The sequence below is a fragment of the Hemitrygon akajei genome, chromosome 29 (assembly GCF_048418815.1).
Source record: "Hemitrygon akajei chromosome 29, sHemAka1.3, whole genome shotgun sequence".
In the NCBI taxonomy this organism is placed as follows: Eukaryota; Metazoa; Chordata; class Chondrichthyes; order Myliobatiformes; family Dasyatidae; genus Hemitrygon; species Hemitrygon akajei.
In genome coordinates, this window is record NC_133152.1 from 48,160,028 (window position 1) to 48,181,344 (window position 21,317).

General features: G+C 45.9%; 1 protein-coding gene across 17 annotated transcripts in view; it reads left to right on the top strand.

Annotated features, from left to right (window-relative positions):
- The window catches only part of LOC140718497 (polyhomeotic-like protein 2), a 257,941-nt gene extending 237,963 nt beyond the window's left edge, over positions 1-19,978 (top strand). For 7 of the 17 annotated variants that reach the window (XM_073032384.1, XM_073032392.1, XM_073032391.1 and 4 more), the window contains 5 exons: positions 1,638-1,767; positions 3,244-3,361; positions 4,388-4,541; positions 13,279-13,525; positions 15,418-19,978. In XM_073032384.1, coding sequence (XP_072888485.1) covers positions 1,638-1,767; positions 3,244-3,361; positions 4,388-4,541; positions 13,279-13,525; positions 15,418-15,572 — 804 coding nt within the window. In that variant the 3' untranslated portion in view covers positions 15,573-19,978. The remainder of the gene's footprint in view (positions 1-1,637; positions 1,768-3,243; positions 3,362-4,387; positions 4,542-13,278; positions 13,526-15,417) is intronic. The other 10 variants (XM_073032389.1, XM_073032395.1, XM_073032390.1 and 7 more) reach the window with 8 other exon arrangements.
- The last annotated feature ends 1,339 nt before the right edge of the window (positions 19,979-21,317 follow it).

Genomic DNA, 21,317 nt, shown 5'->3' on the forward strand with positions numbered 1-21,317 from the left:
GGCTTTTTCCCAGGGCTGAAATGGTTGCCACAAGAGGACACAGGTTTAAGGTGCTGGGGAGTAGGTACAGAGGAGATGTCAGGGGTGAGTTTTTTACTCAGTGGTGAGTGCATGGAATGGGCTGCCGGCAACGGTGGTGGAGGCGGATACGATAGGGTCTTTTAAGAGACTTTTGGATAGGTACATGGAGCTCAGAAAAATAGAGGGCTATGGGGAAGTCTAGTAATTTCTAAGGTAGGGACATGTTTGTCACAACTTTGTGGGCTGAAGGGCCCATATTGTGCTGTAGGTTTTCTGTGTTTCTGATGGGGGCAGGTGACTGCAGGCTCAGTCACCGAGTCACAGAGAATTTGCTGGGGGTGGGGGGAGAAAGAGAGAGCGGCTCAGACAGGAGGACCAGCCAGGCGAAGGCACAGGTTTCGTGGTGCGACGAGGACTTGGAGGGGTCCAGAGTGTTGTGAGGTTGCTGAAGCCTTCTGGTCCCCAGGAGTTAGTATTTGAGCAGTCTATTTATTTATTTGGAAATACAGCATGGAAGAGGCCCTTCAAGCCACCCCACCCAGCAACCCACTTATTTAACCCGAGCCTAATCACAGGACAATTTACAAAGACACATTAACTTACTAACCAGTATGTCTCTGGACTGTGGGAGGGAAGCAGAGCACCCAGATATTCATGGGGAGAATGTACTGACTCCTTAAGGATGATGTCTGAATTGAACTTCAAACTCTGGCGCCCCAAGCTCTAGTAGCTGCATTACCACGGCACCCAGTTGAGTCCCTCAGTCACAGTCTGAGTAACTTTCTAGCAAGAATCCATTTGCCAAGTGAGGAATAGTTTTAGGTGAGGTAGTAACCCTGGTAGTTCTGGGTCAATATAGAACCACCAGCGCCTCCATGTCCCTAGTATGTTAGTTCCCCATCTCAATCAATAGGCAGCTAGATTATCTAAGAAAGGATGTGCTGGCATTGGAGAGGGTCCAGAGGAGGGTCACAAGAATGATCCCAGGAATGAAAGGGTTAATGTATGAGGAGTGTTTGATGGCTCTGTCCCTATACTCGCTGGAGTTTAGAAGAATGAGGGAGGATCTCATTGAAACCTATCCAATGTTGAAAGGCCTATATAAAGTGGATGTAGAGAGGACATTTCCTGTAGTGGAGGAGTCGAGGACCAGAGGGCACAGCCTCAGAATAGAAGTACATCCATTTATAGTAGAGATGAGAAGGAATGTCTTTAGCCAGAGGGTGGTGAATCTGTGGAACTCATTGCCATAGAGGCCAAGTCATTAGATATATTTAAACCAGAGGCTGATGGGTTCTTGATTAGTCAGGGTGTCAAAGGTTACAGGGAGAAGAATGGGGTTGGGAGATAATAAATCAGTCATGATAGAATGACTCAATAGGCTGAATGGCCTAATTCTGCCCCTATGTCTTATGGCTTGTTATCCAAAGCAGATGGTGAGGGGAACCTCATTTGATTACCTGCTGGGGCTGAGTTTGAGATACCCTCTGGTGAAACCTAGAGAGTGAAGCGCATGGGATAGTTTAAAACCCAGACTGGTGCTTGGCACTGTCAAGGATCTGAGAGCTAAAATTTGCGTAAGATGGATGGAATTGTCCTTGTCTCTGGTACTGTAGGTGGGACGCTCCTCCCTACTAATCGACAATCTGGCCAAACAAAAGCAGCAGGCGGCCTCTGTGCCCGCGGCCGAGAAACCTGCACAGCTGGAACAGCCCGACTCCGAGATGGACGACCTCAGTCAGCAAGGTGAGTCACAGTCACAATCCGCTCGTGACCTGGGCCCCAGTGCTAAATTCAGACTTATTTATCAATAGATCAGCTGTTTTTTTGCCACATACGTTTCCATGTGTTGGGAATTTTCTGTAGTGTGTTGGTCAGGGTGTGACAACAAAAAAAAATTCAACAATGACTGTATATAGATTCCAGATTGTTTAATGCTTTTTCAAGTATCTAAGTGTAAGGGAGAATGAAATAATTGTTACTCCAGATCCTATGCAACAGACAAAAACACACACAATAAGATAAAGGACACAATAAATATGAAAATGTAATATAAAGAGTTACTAAAATATCAAGTTAGAGGTTAAGGGGCAGATCTGGAATAAAATGTGCATCAATACATGAACACCAGCATGTATTTACAATGTAAACAGCTTTATAAAGAGTGGTTTAAATTCTTTAGAATGACTGGGGTAATAGATAGAGGGAGTGGGTAGGGGGGCTAGCTATAATGGTTGATCAGATTGATTGTATTAATAGATTATCACATGAACATTGAAACATAAAGTGAAATGTATCATTTGCATTAATAACTAACACACGTAAAGATATGCTGGGGGCAGCCCACAAGTGTCGCCTCACGTTCTGGAGCCAATATAACGTGTCCACAATGCTCAGCAGAACACAACGAGCAGCAACAGCAAAACTTGCTCCGTTCCTCTCTCCCAAAAAGCACACACGGTCCTCTAGCCCCAGGATGGGACATCTCCAGCAGGCTTGTGGATCCCGGAAATTGGACCTTCGACTTGCCCAGTAGACCTGAAGAGATTCTCAGACTTGGTATCCAAGTACCCACAGGGCCTCAAGAAGGCGACGTCAGACATTAAAGACCCTCACCACCCAGGACCTGCCTTCTTCTCGTTGTTACCACTGGGGAGGAGGGACAGGTCCCTGAAGTCACCCACTCAGTAATTCAGGAACAGCTTCTTCCCCTCCACCATCAGTTTAGGATTGACAACGGGAAAGGAGAGAATATTTCAGCCCCTGGCTAGTTGGACTATGGTTTCAAGATTGTTTAATGTCATTTCCTATACACAAATATAAAAGAGAACAAAATAATTGTTACGCAGGATTTGATGCAGCGCAAAAACACGATAAGTATCAATACACAGGATAGCTCACATACATAGATTGACTATACGTCTATAAAGTGATGCTCGGCACAGGAGTGTCTGTACATAAGGTGACTGACAGGAAATGATAAAGTAGTGGTGGTTGGGGTGTGGAGGGGTAGGTTAGTGGGTGGAGGTGTTGATCAGCCTTACTCTTTGGGGAAAAATAGCTGTTATTGAGTCTGGTGGTCCTGGTGTGGATGCTACGTAGCCTCCTCCCTGATGGGAGTGGGACAAACAGTCCATGAGCAGGGAGGGTGGGATCCTTCAATATGTTACTGACCCTTTTCCACCACTGCTTAACCCTTTCTGTCCCTTTGCTTTCCACCAGACTCAATGGAAAAGGAGGAAGATGCCCTTAAACTGAAGTGCGAGTTCTGTGGCAGGCTTGACTATGCCTACAAGTTCAAGGGCTCCAAGAGGTTCTGCTCCATGGCCTGTGCCAAGAGGTAAGGGCCTCAGCAAGGCCCAGAATGCCTGAGGAGTGTTGGGCCTGCTGTGACAAGCTCCGTCACCGAGGTGACACAGTTGAGCGGCGAGTAGAGATGCTGCCTCACAATGCCAGTGATTCCTGTTCAGTCCCCAACTCCTGCGCTGTCTGTGTGTGGAGCTTACACTGTGACGGTGACTGAGAGTTTGCCCCAGGTGCCACATCCCAGAGGTGTGTGGGTCAGTGGGTTACGTGGCATCAAAACATACAGTGAAATGTGTCATTTGCACCAACGGCCAACACAGTCTCAGAATGTGCTGGGGGTCCAAAATAGCATGCCCACAACTCACTAACCCTTACCCAAACGTATTTGGATTGTGGGGGCACACAGAGCACCCAGAGGAAAACCATGTGGATACGGGGAGAACGTGCAAACTCCTCACAGACCACAGTGTGAATTGGACCCAGTGGGCTGAATGGCCTGTGCCTGTGCTGTATTTCTCTACAAATGCTCTTATAGGAACTATGATGGATTCACTGATTATCACGTGTGGTTATTTTATTGATTTAAAAATACATCACAGAACAGGTCCTTCCAGTCCAACAAACCGTGTCACCCAGTAACCCACTGATTTTAACCCTGGCCTAATCACAAGACAATTTACAATGACCAATTACCCTACAAACCGGTACATCTTTGGACTGTGGGAGGAAACTGAAGCATTTGGAAGAAACCCATGTGCGCACAGGAACAACATACAAACCTTCTTACAGAGGGTGGCGGGATTGAACTCTGAACTCCAGCGCCTCGAGCTGTAGTAGCTTCGCGCTAACCTCTATGCTACCGTGTGCCTTACGTAGCGACACCATAGCACACCTTCGGCCCACACTGTTGTACCGACCTTTAAGGAGACCTTGGGAGATGTCATCCAACCCAACCAGCGTTTCCCTCAACTCATTGAGAGTTTCTTCGGGTAAAAGGGGTGGGTCCTACCAATGCAAACATCAAGAAGTTGTGACAGCGAGCCTTTTCTTTCATCTCCAGGTACAATGTCGGCTGCAGTAAGCGAGTAGGCCTGTTCAAACCTGACAAGAGCAAGTACCTTCAGAAGAAAGAAAGCGGCAAGCTGGGCAAAAGGGGCCCCCGGAAGAACAGCCTGCATGGGGGTAACAGCGAACAGCCCAAGAAACAGCTCAAGGTGAGGGAACCACACAAAATGGAGGAACGTGGCAACTTCTATGGAGAGGAATACGTAGTTGAAGTTTTGGGCCGGGACTGAAAAGGAAGAGGGGAAGAAGCCAGAACAAGAAAGTGGGGGGAGAGGAGGAAGACAAGCTGGAAGGTGATGGGTGAAGCCGGGTGGTCTTAAGAATCTGGGGGATGATGAGTGGAAAAGGCAAAAGGATGGAGAAGAAGGGATCTGATAGGAGAGGAGAGTGGACCATGGGAGAGAGGGAAGGAGGAGGGACATCAGGGAGAGGTGGTAGGCAGATGAGAAGATGAGGTAAGAGGACAGAGCAGGGAATAGAAGAAGAGGGAAGGGGAGGGAAAGAAAATACCAGAAGAAGAAATTGACCATCATGCCACCACATAGGAGGCAACGCAAACAGAGTATGAGGCGTTCTTGACCTTCTGTCAGCCAGTGACTCGAGACTGTGGCAGCACGTCCCCTTCAGCAAGGGGGCCGAGTGGTCAGGTTCAGAAGGACCCCATATCCCAGTACAGAGGGGTCAGATCCCATAGGAATGTACATCCCAAAACTGAGAGAACTGATCCCAAAGGACCCCAGACCCCAGCATGGAAGGAATTGATCACTGGAGTTTAGAAGAATGGGGGGGGGGGGGGGGGGATCTCATTGAAAATTACTGAATGGTGAAGGGCCCAGATAGAGAGGATGTTTTCTGTAGTGGGGGAGTCTAGGACCAGAGGACACAGCCTCAGAACAGAGGGACATCCATTTAGAACAGAGATGAGGATGGATTTGTTTAGCCAGAGGGTTGTAAGTCTGTGGAATTCAAATGGAGGCCAAGTCATTGGATACATTTAATGTGAAGGTGGACAAGTTCTTGATCGGTAAGGTTGCCAAAGGTTACAGGGAGAAGGAAGGAGGACGGGGTTGAGGGGGATAATTAATCGGCCAATTGAATGGCGGTGAAGACTGGGCTGAATAGCCTAATTCTGCTCCTATGACTTACTTAAGCACTGTGGAACCCGGATCTAAGCACTGTGGGATGATCCGGTGGGAACTCGGATCCAGGCACTGTGGGATGTTGCTGAGGAACCCGGATCGAAGCACTGTGGGATGATCCGGTGGGAACTCAGATCCAAGTACTGTGGGATGTTGCTGTGGAACCCGGATCGAAGCACTGTGGGATGATCCGGTGGGAACTGGGATCCAAGCACTGTGGGATGTTGCTGTGGGAGTCCGGGTCTAAGCACTGTGGGATGATCCGGTGGGAACTCAGATCCAAGCACTGTGGGATGTTGCTGTGGGAGTCCGGGTCTAAGCATTGCGGGATGATCCGGTGGGAACTGTTGGATCTAGATACTTTTGTGATCCAAAAGATCTTTAGAAGTCAAGAGTGAGGGATAGAATAATGCTAGCAATATTATTGTTAGGAGAGCAAAGAAATAATTGTTACTTCAGATTCGATGCAGCACAAAAAAACACTCTTAAGATAAAGAACACAATAATAATAAAAATACACAACAAATATAAACACGTGAGATAGCTCATATACACAGATAGATTGTATGTCCATAAAGTGACGCTAGGCACAGGAGTGTTTGTACATGTGACTCTGGCAGGAAATGATAAAGTAGTGGTGGTTGGGGTGTGGAGGGGTGGGTTAGAAGGCACAGAGTCGACTGTACTTCCTTAGAAGGTTGGCGTCATTCAATGTCTGCAGTGAGATGCTGAAGATGTTCTATAGGTCAGTTGTTGAGAGCGCCCTCTTCTTTGTGGTGGCGTGTTGGGGAGGAAGCATTAAGAAGAAGGACGCCTCACGTCTTAATAAGCTGATAAGGAAGGCGGGCTCTGTCATGGGCAAAGTACTGGAGAGTTTAACATCGGTAGCTGAGCGAAGGGCGCTGAGTAGGCTACGGTCAATTATGGAAAACCCTGAACATCCTCTACATAGCACCATCCAGAGACAGAGAAGCAGTTTCAGCGACAGGTTACTGTCGATGCAATGCTCCTCAGACAGGATGAAGAGGTCAATACTCCCCAATGCCATTAGGCTTTACAATTCAACCGCCAGGACTTAAGAACTTTTTTTTAAAGCTATTATTAATGCTTTTTGAGTTAGTGATTTAGATGCATATCATATTATTACTGAGTTAAGTATTGTATGTAATGAGTTTTTGCTACAACAAGTGTATGGGACATTGGAAAAAATGTTGAATTTCCCCATGGGGATGAATAAGGTATCTATCTATCTATCTATCTATCTATCTAGTGGGTTGAAGAGTTCATCAGTCTCACTGCTTGGGGAAAGTAACTGTTTTTGAGTCTGGTGTGGATGCTACGTAGCCTCCTCCCTGATGGGAGTGGGACAAACAGTCCATGAGCAGGGTGGGTGGGATCCTTCATGACGTTATTAGCTCTTTCCTAGCACCTTTCTGTGTATGTGTCCTCGATAGCGAGTAGGCTGGTGCCGGTGATGCACTGGGCAGTTCTGACTACCTGTTGCCGAGCCTCCCTGTCTGCCGCAGTGCAATCTGTAACAGGAGCATAACTTTTACACCTTTCCACTGAAGCATAAAGAGCAGTTACTTTCTCTAACACAACTGTCCTTATAGCGCTGAAGTGCGGTCGTACGTTGAGGAGTTGGGACCAGATTATTTTTCCTTTGCCACGTCTCACACAAAGAGCCTGGACTGAAAGCTGGCTGTCTGTCCTGGTGTTTGATGCTGAACGCTGAAGTGTTTAACCAGGAGACGGTGGGCCTGCATCATGAAATCTGGCTTGTTTAGTACAGTATTAAAACCTCTGGAGGACAATGGGACTGTGGCGGGTCGGCCCCCATGCACTGGGAATGAAGCCGGGGTTTGTGGCCCATCTCCGAGGTAGGCGATTGTGTTCGGATGTCCAGCTGGCTTCTCCTCACTGAATAGGAGCCGGAATGAAGAAAAGCCCTGCAGAGACAATGGCTGCAGCTGGTGGCTGTTTGCAGAGCGGAGCAGGGGGGTGGTGGAGCATAGCAGCCTTCAGATTAATAAAGAGAACAATCAAAGACGCTTGGGGACTGAGCGAGGCACAAGTACCCCACAGAAGGAGCCTGGCCCTGGGCCAGGGGCTTACAGCACCGCAGTAAGCGTGCGTGTGCTTCTTCTCTCACCCCACCCCCACATAAAGAGACACGCCACGCACTGGCGATTGTCCCACAAGCAGTACGACTGATCAACACCTCCACCCACAACCACCCCTCCACACCCCCAACCACCACTACTTTATCATTTCCTGTCAGGGTCACCTTATGTACAGACACTCCTGTGCCTAGCATCATTTTATGGACATACAATCGATCTGTGTGTATAAGCTATCTTATGGATTTATATTTATTGTGTTCTTTATCATTTTTTTGTGTTGTATCAGATCTGGAGTAACAATTATTTTGTTCTCCTTTACACTTGTGTACAGGAAATGATATTAAACAATCTTGATTGTTGAATTTTGAACAACTGCCTTCAACACAGCGCCTATAGTCCACCAGATCACAATCAGAACCAGGTTTAATATCATGACATACGTTGTAAAATTTGTTGTTTTATGGCAGCAGTACAGTGCAATACATAAAAAATTACTGTAAGTTATAATAAGAAATTAAATAAGTGGTGCAAAAAGAGAGAAAAACGGTGGGGTAGTGTTCAAGTGTTGGTTCATTGTCTGTTCACTGGGCTTCTGGTCTCCACACTCTGCCGAGCAGTTGCTTGGGCATTCTCACTGCCTGAGCTGGGTAAACAAACTGTGCGATGGGAAGCCCAGAGATATCAGTGAACTGCCCTGCAAGAGCTCCAGGGTATCCTACATCCCCTAGGATACAAATGGAGGAACGATTACAGCCACCTTAAAGCACATCAGAATCAGGTTTGATATCACTGGCATAAGTCATGAAATTTGTTAATGTAGCAGCAGTACATTACAACACGTGAATAAAAGCTATAAGTTACAATAAGATGTAAATGAATTAAATATTGAGTGTAAACAGCGTAGAAAATAATTATTGAAATAGATTTCATAGGTTCATTGTCTGTTCAGAAATCTGATAGCAGAGAGGAAGACGCTGTTTCTGGGATACTGACTGTGTGTCTTCAGGCTCCTGTACCTTCTTCCTAGGAATGAGAAGGGGATATGTCCTGGGTGATGCGGATCCTTAATGATGGACATTGCCTTTCTGAGGCATCACCTTTTGAGATGTCCTCGATGCTGGGGAGGCCAGTGCCCATGATGGATCTGGCTGAGTTTTCAACTTCCTGCAGCTATTCCCAATCCTGTGCAGTGGCCCCTCCGTACCAGACAGTGATGCAACCAGTTAGAATGCTCTCCACGGTACAGCTGTAGAAATTTGCAAGGTCTTCGGTGACATACCAGTTCTCCTCAAACTCCTGGTGAAATATAGCCGCTGTCATGCCTCAGTCGTAATTGCATCAATATGTTGAGGCCAGGATAGATCCTTGAATGTTGACACTTGAGGCGGAACTTAAAATTTTTCATCATTGTGTTGAAGCTCCTTCCTGCGTGGCCCTGATCTGAAATCTCCAGCCCTCCAGGATCTTTGCACTCCCGCTGTTATGTTTTGTAACTTCAAAACATTAAACTGATTCGAAGTGTTAACTTTAAGCAACAGGCACACACATCCTGTGGTAGCATGGCGATGTATGCAATTTATTTTTACATGTAACCCACAATAAACTATTTCAATGAACAATAATGCTTAATCAAAGAAGTCTGCTCAAATATTACTGAAATATTAAATACACAACACTCCTCCCTGCTAAGCTGTAAACTCCAAAACAATATGGAATGCATCTCAACTATATACACAGTATACTAGATAATACAACTACTATACAGACATCCACAGCAAAGTAAATTTTAAATTGTCCCATTCAGGCTTAAATATTTAATCGTTGTGGGAGGATTGTTTACTCCTGTGGGATCCGGACCAGGAGGGCAGTGGGGGTGGTGTGTTGCCACTCTGCTGGGCAGGTGAGACTTGTAGCTGGGAAACAAGCTCAGTCTCGGGCCTTCTCCATGGGGATTGTAGGAATTGACTCTTGAGACTGCAGGAAGTGGTCCTGACAGCTTTGGACACCTTTCTTTTTCTTCTCAGTTTGTGCATCTTTATCTTGGGAAAATACATTTAGTTCACTGGAGTATTCTCATGTTAATCCTTTACAATCTGATCTGATAAATCCTCTGTTTTTGAATCTCCATTGATTCCTTTCTTTTTGGCCTTCCATTCATCCAGCTGGGCTTTGGCCTTTGCATCTACTTTTACAAGCAGCTTTTTGTCTCCAACTTGCAGTTCATGCAATAACCTTAATGCACGCAGAGTAGCTTCTGGTTCTTTACATTCACAAAGGCTGAATGCTTGCAGTTTTCCTGAAGCTCCTTGAACTCTCTTTCAGCTTAAAACCAAGTCACATTTCGTAAGTAACTGCCCGATTAGTGTATCTCAGATACGTTGCTGCCAAAACCTGTTGTAGACAGGCCACTGCTTTTGGCACTTTCATGATTCCTCTGAACACTATGGTCCTTCCTTTGCTTACCAACCAGAGGCACAGAGGCAGGCACCAACTCCTGTTTATCCTCCGTAGAGCAACGGTTCATGGTGTTCAGCATGGAGAGAGATATGGCATCATGCATTACCTTTCCTAATTTGCTTTCACTTGACATTAATGCAGGGAATGTGACATGAAAATTATAAATGGATCTCCAATCAAGTTGTAGTAGTCTCAGCCAGTCACGTCCCCACAATGCTGGCCCTCCTACTTTTACCACATACAAGCTCAATGTGGCTTGTTGACTATTGTATTTCACTGTTTTGAATGTCATTCCTGTAGGAGTTATCTTTTCTCCAGCATAAGTTCTTAATTGGCTATTTGCAGGCTTTATTTACATATCTTGGAAATGCCATTCAAATTCATTTCTTGAATTTGGAATGACTGAAACAGGTCAGCCGGTGTCCAATTCCATTTAAAATAATTTGCAGTTCACTTCATATTGCTTGTCTGTTGTTACTTTTCACTTCGTAAATCTCAAGGCTACATCGTCCTGTGTCACTGTCATGATCATCAGATTTTTCATCAACAGATTAGTGCTCTTTTTGAAACTGCAACTTAGCTTTTTCTCTTCCCTGAGCAGTCCATTTCTGTTTGTCTGCCTGAGCTGCTCTTTGTATGTATACTACTTTGCAAGTTTCACCTTTAACTCTGCATTGCCCTGGTGTACATGAGCCCCTACTACAACAGTAACACAAGTTGTTTGGCCAGGCCGGTTCATTCCTGACTGCAGTTCATTTGCACCTCGGTCTGCTGTTTCCATCGATACAGAAATTTCATCTGCTCTTTTAAATGTAAGTAGTGCTTCCATTAGGAGCCATTTTTGAATGCTGTCTTCTAAAATTCACAAACTAAATGATCTCTCAGTGCATCATTAAGTCCATTACTGAACTGACAATGCTTAGACAATCTCTTCAATTCAACTACATACACTGAAATGGACTCTCCTTCCTTTTGATTCTGCTTATGAAACCTAAAGCATTCTGTAATCAACAATATCTTTGGATTTAAATGTTCCAGCATTATGTTCACAATATCAATGAAACTCATTTCTGCTGGCTTGGTTGGAGCAGTTAATCTTTGAAGTAAACTGTATGCCTTTAAACCCAGTGCACTCAGCCAAATTGGTACTTGTTTCTCATTGGATATTCCATTTGCTTCAAAGTAGTGTTCAGTTGGCTCAATATACATGAGCCAGTTATCTGTTGAGTAATCAAATATGTCTATCTTTTGGATGTGGCCAACTATTTCTGCCTTTTTTATGATTCTTATCATCTGGTACTAACAGTTTATGAACTCAAGATTTCTTGCATTTACTAACTTTTTTAAAAAACTTTACTGTCGCTGCTCTTGCTGTGCTGTTTTTTTTACTTCCTGTTCCTCGCTGCGCTTTTTTAACTCGAACATCTTGCTGCACTTTAACAGGTTGGTAGCCATCTTGGGTTCATTTTAGAAAATACCTCATCACCACTGTTATGTTTTGTAACTGCAAAACATTAAACTAATTGAAAGAAAATCTGCCTCTACCATCACCCCTAGCGGGGCATTCCGTGCGCCCACCACTCTCTGTGTTAAATGAATGACTAACTAACTAACCCCTGACACTCCACCTATACTTCCTCCGATCACCTTGGTTTTGCATTGCACTTTCTCAGTACTTACAATATGTAGATGTATGTGTGTGGGTTTACTTCATGTGAGCCAATTTCCTCCCACATTCCAAAGACATACCGGTTAGTAGGTGAATTAGTCATTTAAATTGTCCTGGGATTAGGCTAGGGTTAAATAATTGGTTTCTGAGCTGTGCAGCTTGTTGGGCTGTAAGAGCGTGATCCACACTGTATCTCTAAATAAAATAAAATGTTAAATATTCTGTACTATTTGTGTATGATATGATCTGTCTGGAAGGCATTCAAACAACATACACATAATGCTGGGGAAACTCAGCAGGCCAGGCTGTGTCGATGAAAGTGAATAAACAGTCAACACTTCGGGCTGCACTGATCCTGATGAAGGGTCTCGGACCAGGCTTTTGTGTGTGTTGCTGGTAATAGGTGAGACCAGGTGGGTTGGGGGAGGGAGAATGAAGTAAGAAGCTGGGAGGTGATAGGTGAATACCTGGAAGGCACGCAAACAACAGCTTTATCTCAGTTTACTGAAATAGCTTTGATGGGTGGCCTCCCACAAGACACTGCATCTTTGATGGTTTGGTTTGGTTCTGGGGGAGACTTTGGTCCATTGGAAGCCTGAACGATTGCAAGAAGGGTTGGGGGAGAGAGTGAGGGTGGGGAGCCACAATCAGCGTATGCGGCTTGTTAGAGTAGGCAAAGAAGTGGCAGATTGAATATAGAGTAGGGAAGTGTATGGTCATGCATTTTGGTAGAAGAATAAAGGCATAAAGTATTTTCTAAATGCGGAGAATCAGAGGTGTAAAGGTCCTCATGCAGGATTCCCTAAGGTTAACTTGCAGGTTGAGTTAGTGATGAGGAGGGCAAATGCAATGTTAGCATTCATTTCAAGAAGACAAGAATACAAGAGCAAGGATGTGATGCTGACGCTTTGTAAGGCATTGGTCAGACTGTACTTGGATTATTGTGAGCAGTTTTGGGCTCCTTATTGAAGATAAAATGTGTTGGCATTGGAGAGGATCCAGTGGAGGTTCATGAAAATGATTCTGGGAATGAAAGGGTTAATGTCTGAGGAGCGTTTGATGGCTCTGGGCCTGTATTTACTGGAATTTAGAAGAATGGGGGAGGGGTCTCATTGAAAGGCCTCAATAGAATGAATGTGGAGAGGATGTTTACCATAGTGGAGGAGTCCAGGGCCAGAGGGCACTGCCTGAGAATAGAAGGATGTCCCTTTAGAACAGAGAAGAGGAGGAATTTCTTTAGCTAGAGGGTGCTGAATCTGTGGAATTCATTACCACCAACAGCTGTGGAGGCCCAGTCACTGGGTATATTTAAAGTGGAGGTTGATATGTTCTTAATTAGTCAGGGCATCAAAGGTTACGGGAAGAAGGCAGGAGAATGCAGTTGAGAGGGATAATAAATCAGCCATGATGGGATGGTGGAGCAGATACGATGGCCTAATTTGCTCCTATGTCTTATGGTCTTTTGGCTCTGACCACCTTGCATTGTTTACCTCAACAGTCGCCAGTGCCAGTGGGCCTGAGTCAGGAGGACTCCAGCCGAGGGTCAGATAACTCCAGCTACGAGGAACCTCTGTCGCCAATCTCTGCCAGCTCCTCCACATCACGGAGACGCCAGGCAGAGCGGGAGCTCGATGTCCACGAGCTGAGGATGCGGGACCTGATGGGAATTGGGCACCACTTCCTGCCCAGCGACCCCACCAAGTGGAATGTGGAGGACGTGTGTGAATTCATCCGCTCACTGCCAGGTAACGCTTGAGTGACGGGCAGATTCATCGCTGGGGGAGGAATTGAAATGAATGATGGGTAGCTTCAAAGACTCATAGAGCATTCACCTGACCAAGGTCCTCCATGGGCCGTAGCTTACCATGGATGTTGCATCCTACCTGTCAAACACGAGGCAGGGCAGTACGATATGGAGAGCAAGCTCTCCCCCATGCAGCAGGCTCCCCCTCTCCACGCAATGGCACAGACTGATACAGTTTGGTACCAGCGGCATCGCAGGAGTTGCCAGTCAGCGTTGAACTCAGCATAGATTGCCTTAGGGAGTCCAGCTCTGGATTTTTCCTCGGAGTTTACTCCCGAAGCCTTCCCCATGAGGGGGTACAGTGGCAAGTCAGTGGAGGTTTGAGATCAGAGTTTCTCTCCAAGATGAGTTGCCAACCACAGCAGACGAGCTCCGTCTGCCCAGAGTGACTAGTTTTAAGGCACCAGTAACCTGCCTGTGAAGTTTCTCCTATCAGTAGAATTGGTTTTACGTGAAGGCCAAGAGCTGGATTTGGTTGTCAATGGCTATTTGAGACGCACACCATTAGGAACATTTAACAGGTAGTGGGAACTTACCCCTACTACTCCTACCCCCACCCCCCCCACCCAGTTATGACAACCTAAAGGAACTATGGAGGACTATAGTACAGAATAATCCTTCTGCACAGACTAGATGAGCCAAACTCCAAGATCAATCTATCCCTTCCCTCCTACATGGCCCTCTATTTTTCTACCATCCATGTGCTTATCTAAGAGTTTCTTAAATGTTTCCAAGACAATTCACTCCACATACTACCACTATGTGTATTTTTAAAAAAACTGACAACCCCCTCTATACTTCCCTCCAGTCACCTTAAAACTATGCTCCCTTGTATTAGCCACTTCCGTCCTGAGAAAAGGCACTGTCTATTCATTCTGTTGATGGCTTTTATTGTCTTGTACACTTCTATCAAGACACCTCTCACCCTCCTGCGCTCCAGAGAGAAAAGATGTAGCTTGCTCAACCTATCCTCACAAGACATGCTCTCTAATCCAGGCAGCATTCTGGTAAATCTCCTCTGCACCCTCTCTAAAGCTCCCACATCCTTTCTGTATTGAGGTGAACAGAACTGAACACAATATTTCAAGTGTGGTCAAACCAGGGTTTTGTAGAGCTGTAACATTACCTCATGGTTCCTGAACTCAAGCCCCCGACTACTGAAGATCAACACACCACATGCCTTCTTAACAACCCCATCAACTTATGCAGAAACTGTGAGGGACATGACCCTAAGATTTCAGTATTTCTAGTGTTTCTAGTTTTACAGCAGTTTCTAAAACTTGTAGAAACTAATTTCTAGTTTCAGAATAGCAGCATCTGCAGCTTTCTGCCTTTCTGATGGCAATGCAAGGATTGAATGTTGTGACTTTTTGATTTAATAGTGTCGTCGTGGTACAGTAACATAGCAGTTAGAGTAATGCTTTACAGTGCAAGTGATCAAAAGATCAAAAGTGATCAAAAGTTGTCCACACTGCTTCAAGAGCCTGATCACTGAGGGGTAAAGATCGGGGTTGAATTCCCACTGCTGCTTGTAGGGAGTTTGTCCATTCACCCTGTGACCACGTGGGTTAGGGTTGGTGAGTTGTGGGCATGCTATGTTGGTGCCAGAAGCATGGCGACACTTGCTGACTGCCTCCAGCACAATCCTCGGACTGTGTTGGTCATTGACACAAACGATGCATTTCACTGTATGTTTCAGTGTGCATGGTACAAATAAAGCTGATCTTTATCCCGAAGGGACTGACAAACAGGCGAGAACACCTAGTGAGAACGTCCCTGGGCACTCCGTGTGACTGTCCGGCCGGTAAACTCCGTGTTCTGTTTTGCTTCCAGGTTGCCAGGAGATTGCTGACGAGTTTCGCGCCCAGGAGATTGATGGGCAGGCCCTTCTGCTGCTTAAAGAAGATCACCTGATGAGCGCCATGAACATTAAGCTAGGACCTGCCCTGAAAATCTACGCCAGGATCAGCATGCTGAAGGATTCCTAACCAAAACCCTGGAAACGTTATGGAACTTTGGTGCTCCAAGTTGGCAGCTTATCTTAAAGCCAAGGATTCTGGTCACTGTAGATGCTGGTGGTCTTTGCAAAGAGAATTGAGGTGCGATGCTCCAGAGTAGAGCAAGCACGCTATCAAACTATTGGCTTCATGAGAAGCCTGCAGTTTGGGTACAATGTGTCCCATTCGAGGAATTTACATGGTGCTATCCCAGTGGTAACAATAAAGACATGAATGTTGGCTGAAAGAGTCATCTCACCAGATGAGCCAATATGTCGAGTGTTTTGAAGATAACTTTTTACCGAACATTGTACTGTAACTCCACCAGTGATTATGTAGCTGAAGAGAACTGCTTTTCTGGATATAGATCTGTCCCAAGGTTGGTTTCTGTTTGGATCAGCATGTTTAGAGTTTAGGCTTTCTGTAGATTGGTTTGATAATCAACAGATCCATTCTATGATCTTATAATGTGCCTGGAATCACAAATTGTTACTGTAAAACTACTCTTTGTAACTGTTTAATGCAGGGTGATGATGTTTCCGTGTGGACATGCAGTTTCTAGAGTGCTCACACGGTGCCAGTGACTGAGCTGTGTGTGTTCGAGTTCCTCACACTAACTTCCTGCCGGGATTTCTGTCCGTTACTCTTTCAGGACCACTTTTCTGAACCAGACTCCTTTACACAGCTGAACAGATCAGACTGCTGTGATTTCTGATATAAATCTTGGTTCTCCAGATGTTGGGAGGGGGACAACTGCGGATTCAAAGAACCTGTCCATAATATTCTTCTGATGCTGTCTGTCTGTCTAACCCCCCGCACCCTACCCCCACCCGTTTGATTCTGGGCAGAGGGGATCTGCAGATTATGTGATGAACAGGGGAGACAGATTGCAATAGATCCCAATGTCAGATGTGTACGGCACCATCAGCAGATTTATCACTGATTTCCCCCACCCATCTCCACTCCCCTTCACCTCTGAATCAGAATCAGGTTTAATTTCACTGGCATATGTTGTGAAATTTGTTGTTTTGCAGCAGCAGTACATTGTAATATGTAATAATTTTAAAAACTAAATTACGATAAGTTTATATAAAAAAGAAAATAAAATTAAATAAATAGTGCAAAAAGTAGGGATGGGGGAGGAAGTAGTGAGGTGGTGTTCCTGGGTTCAATGCCTTTTCAGATATCTGATGGCAGAGGGGAAGAAGCTGTTCCTGAAATGTTGTGTGTGTCTCCAGGCTCCTGTACCTTCTCCCTGATGGTAGCAATGAGAAGAGGGCATGTCCTGGGTGATGGGGTCCTTAATGATAGATGCTGCCTTTTTGAGGCTTTGTCTTTTGAAGATGTCCTGGACGCTGGTGAGGCCAGTGTCCATGATGAAGCTGGCTAACGCAGAGCCGTGAATCAGTGTTCAAGGTGGGGTGCAGGGCTGCAGTCCTGCTCAACCATGGGCATTTTAGAGTCACAGAGCTGTACAGCACAGAAATGCCCTTTTGGCCCATTTGGTCAGTGCCAAACTATAATTCTGCCTTGTTCCGTTGACCTACACCTGGACCATAGCCCTCCACACCCCTCCCATAGAATATAGCGACTAGTCATCCAGCAGTTCCACTGAACTAGACCGGACATCCCAGGGGTATGAACATCAATTTCTCCACCTTCCAGTAATTTTTTCCCCTCCCGTTTTCCTCTTTTTGAATTCCTCACTCTAGCCTCTTACCTCTTCTCCTCACCTGCCCATCACCTCTCCCTGGTGCCCCTCCTTCTCTTTCTCCCGTGGTTCCTCCCTCCTCTCCTATCATTTCTTCTTCTCCAGCCCTTTACCTTGTCCACCCACCTGGCTTCACCTGTCATCTTCTAACTATCCTTCTTCCCCTGACCCCACCTTTTCATTCTGGCATCTTCCCCCTTCTTTTCCAGTCCCAATGAAGGGTTTCGGCCCAAAACATTGCCTCTTTATTCCTCTCCCTAGATGCTGCCTGACCTTCTGAGTTCCTGCAGCATTTTGCATGTGTAACTCTGGATTTCCAGCATCTGTTCAGTGTGTTGAATTTGTTCTGGTGATACCATGCAAAGTTTCAATGTTTATGCAGAGATAGTTAAAATGGTGCCTCTCCCTGCTGGATAGTTAATTCTCAGCCGTTCCTTCATTGCACTGAGTATTAAAGACAAATTCTACAGCCCCTGCTCTTGTGTCACCACCTTGGATGAATTTCTAAACCCCAAGCCATTATCTTGATAACACCTGATTGCAATTTAAAAAGGGATCCAATATCAGTCCATCTGAATCCAAATCAGGTTTAACATCACTGGCATGCTTCGAGAAATTTGTTGTTTTGCAGCAGCAGTACATTGCAATAAGTATATATTAAAAAAATAAATTAAATAGGTCATGCAAAAAAAGAGGGGAGAAATAACCTTTGCCGCCTTTCTACGACCATAGACCATAAGACGTAGGACCATCTGGCCCATTGTGTCTGCTCCGCCATTCAACCATGGCTGATCCTTTTTTCCCTCCTTTTCAATCCCAGTTTCCGGCCTTCTCCCCATAACCTTTGATGCCATGTCAATCAAGATCCTATCAATCTCTGAATCTTTATATTCATAACAAGATTTTTTTGGTCCTTAAAGCAACACCAAGATACCTTAAATGCCAGAATGAAAAGCGGAAGTTTAGCCTTCACATGCCCCAGATAACCAGGTTTTCAGAAAGGCTGTGCAGCTGTTGCCTTGAAGTTAAAATTTTATAGACATGGATAATCAAACAGTTTAAAGTACATTTATTGTCAGAGTATTTATACCATATACAACCTTGAAATTCATCATCTTCCAGGCAGCCACAAAACCATAGAATCCACAAAAAAAAACACACATGGGAGACGGTCAAACATCCAATGTGCAAAAAAAAAGAACATCATGCAAACAGTTTTAAAAAAGTAAACAAATAACAGAAAACATGAACCGCAGAGCCACAGAGTCAGTTCAGTGATGAGGTGAGTGCCGGTGGCTGTAGGCCACAGCTACAGAGTCAGCTCACTGCTGAGGTGAGTGCCGGTGGCTGCAGGCCACAGACACGGTGTCTGTTCAGTGCTGAGGTGAGTGCCGGTGGCTGTAGGCCACAGCTACAGAGTCAGCTCACTGCTGAGGTGAGTGCGGTGGCTGCAGGCCACAGACACAGTGTCTGTTCAGTGCTGAGGTGAGTGCCGGTGGCTGTAGGCCACAGCTACAGAGTCAGCTCACTGCTGAGGTGAGTGCCGGTGGCTGCAGGCCACAGACACGGTGTCTGTTCAGTGCTGAGGTGAGTGCCGGTGGCTGCAGGCCACAGACACGGTGTCTGTTCACTGCTGAGGTGAGTGCCGGTGGCTGTAGCCCACAGCTACAGAGTCAGCTCACTGCTGAGGTGAGTGCGGTGGCTGCAGGCCACAGACACAGTGTCTGTTCAGTGCTGAGGTGAGTGCCGGTGGCTGCAGGCCACAGACACGGTGTCTGTTCACTGCTGAGGTGAGTGCCGGTGGCTGTAGCCCACAGCTACAGAGTCAGCTCACTGCTGAGGTGAGTGCGGTGGCTGCAGGCCACAGACACAGTGTCTGTTCAGTGCTGAGGTGTGTGCCGGTGGCTGTAGGCCACAGCTACAGTCAGCTCACTGCTGAGGTGAGTGCGGTGGCTGCAGGCCACAGACACGGTGTCTGTTCAGCGCTGAGGTGAGTGCTGGTGGCTGCAGGCTGCAGACACGGTGTCTGTTCAGCGCTGAGGTGAGTGAAGCCTCACTCAGAGTGGAGAGCTGAATGCTGGTTTGTCCTTTGCCCTCATCTTTGCCAATATAATACAATGCTTTTTTTGTAAAGGTCTTGGGAGGTAAAGCCCCTTTTAAAGACTGGTAAATTGTAATCACAGTGCATTTAGTATTTGATGGCCGGAGATTCGCCCTGAGCTGGTAACACATTGTAACCTGCTTGCAAAGTAGATTGAAATCACTCAGGCTGAAGTTTAGAAGCGCACTGCTACACAGTTACTTTCCTATTGTGTCGCAATACAACAAAGAATGTCTGCCTCAATCCAGTCTGTTGTCGGGTGATCCCTGTGACCCCTTTCCATCTGTTCTTTGTAGGGACGCTTAGCATTTTCAGCATAACAAAGGGAGAGGCTTTGGGGACAACTGGAGACAGCTGAACACTCACTTTGTTCCCAATTCTTGGTGTTTTCTAAGACTGTTTCTTGTAGGAGGAAGCTGTGATGTGGCCACACTTCTGTCTGAGTCACACTTGAATTCTGTTGCTCCTGTGAATGATTTTGTATTGTAATTTGTTTGTAGTTTTTTAAGCATTATTTAAATCTATGAATTACTGTCTTTCATTTATGTATTTTTATAAAACTAAAGGAATTTTTTTCTTGTCAAATTGGGAGATGTCTTAAATAAATCCCTATCTGTAAGACTATAAGCCATAGGAGCAGTTTTGAGCTATTCGGCCCCTCAAGCCTACTCCACCGTTCCATCTTGGCTGATTCTTTAGAGATACAGAGCAGACCAGGCCCAACGAGCTGCACCACCCAGCAAACCACCTAACTAACCCCAGCCTAATCACAGGACAATTTACAATCACCAATTAACCTACTAACCGGTATGTCATTGGACTGTGGGAAGGCACTCCTTACAGACAACGCTGGAGTTGAACTCTAAACTTGCCAAGCTGTAACCGCATCGCACAGACCGCTACGCTCTCAACCCCCTTCTCCTCGAAACCTTTGATTCCCTGACTAATAAAGCATCTATCTGCCTCCACTTTAAATATACCCAATGCCTGCACAGCTGTGTGTGGCAATGAATTCCACAGATTCACCACCCTCTGGCAAACTGGATGAGATTCCCGGTGTTTTTTTAAATCGGGGGATGCTTATTCCTTGCACTTGCTCGATGGGTGCAGCCCAGTCTAGTAGTGATCTGTCAAGTCCCTGGTGATATCCAGTGCCCCACGGTGGAAAGCTGGATGAGACTCTGCTGCCGATACCCTCCCAAGTCATTTGCGCTGCAGTAAGATGCACTTATGAAAGATGCCCATTTGTAACCAGGACTTGGCTGTTGGTGAAACCATTTCCCACAGGACCCTGCCTTCAGGAGAAGACGGGAGAAATTTGGCCGCGGGGAGAAGGGGTGGGGGTGACAGCTTTGTGCAACAAAAGCAGCATCAGCCTGTGGTCTGAGAATGGCCTGGTGTCCTGACCAATCGAGCAATCCAGTTTTGCATTCCTCTCCTGAGAAATTCAACAACCAATCGATTATTTTATTTAGAGATACAACCTGGAACAGGCATTTCTGTCTGCCCAGCAGCCCACTTATTTAACCCTAGCCTAATGACAAGACAATTTACAATGACCAATTCACCTGCTAACCCATACGTCTTTGGACCCACACAGTCGCGGGGAGAATGTACAAACTCCTCACAGACAACGACGGGCATCAAACCCTTTGCTGACTCTGTAATAACATAATGCTAACTACTGTGCTGTCATTATAAAAGTCAGTCATAGCATAGAAACAGGCCCTTCTGCCAATCTCATCTGTGCTGATCTATTAATCTGCCTAGTCCCATCGATCTGCACCTGAACCATACCCCTCCCATTCATGTATTTATCCAAATTACTCTTAAATGTTGCAATGGAACCCAATTCCGCCACTTTCACCAGCAGCTCATTCCACACTCTCACCACCCTCTGAGTGAAGAAGTTCCCCATCAGGTT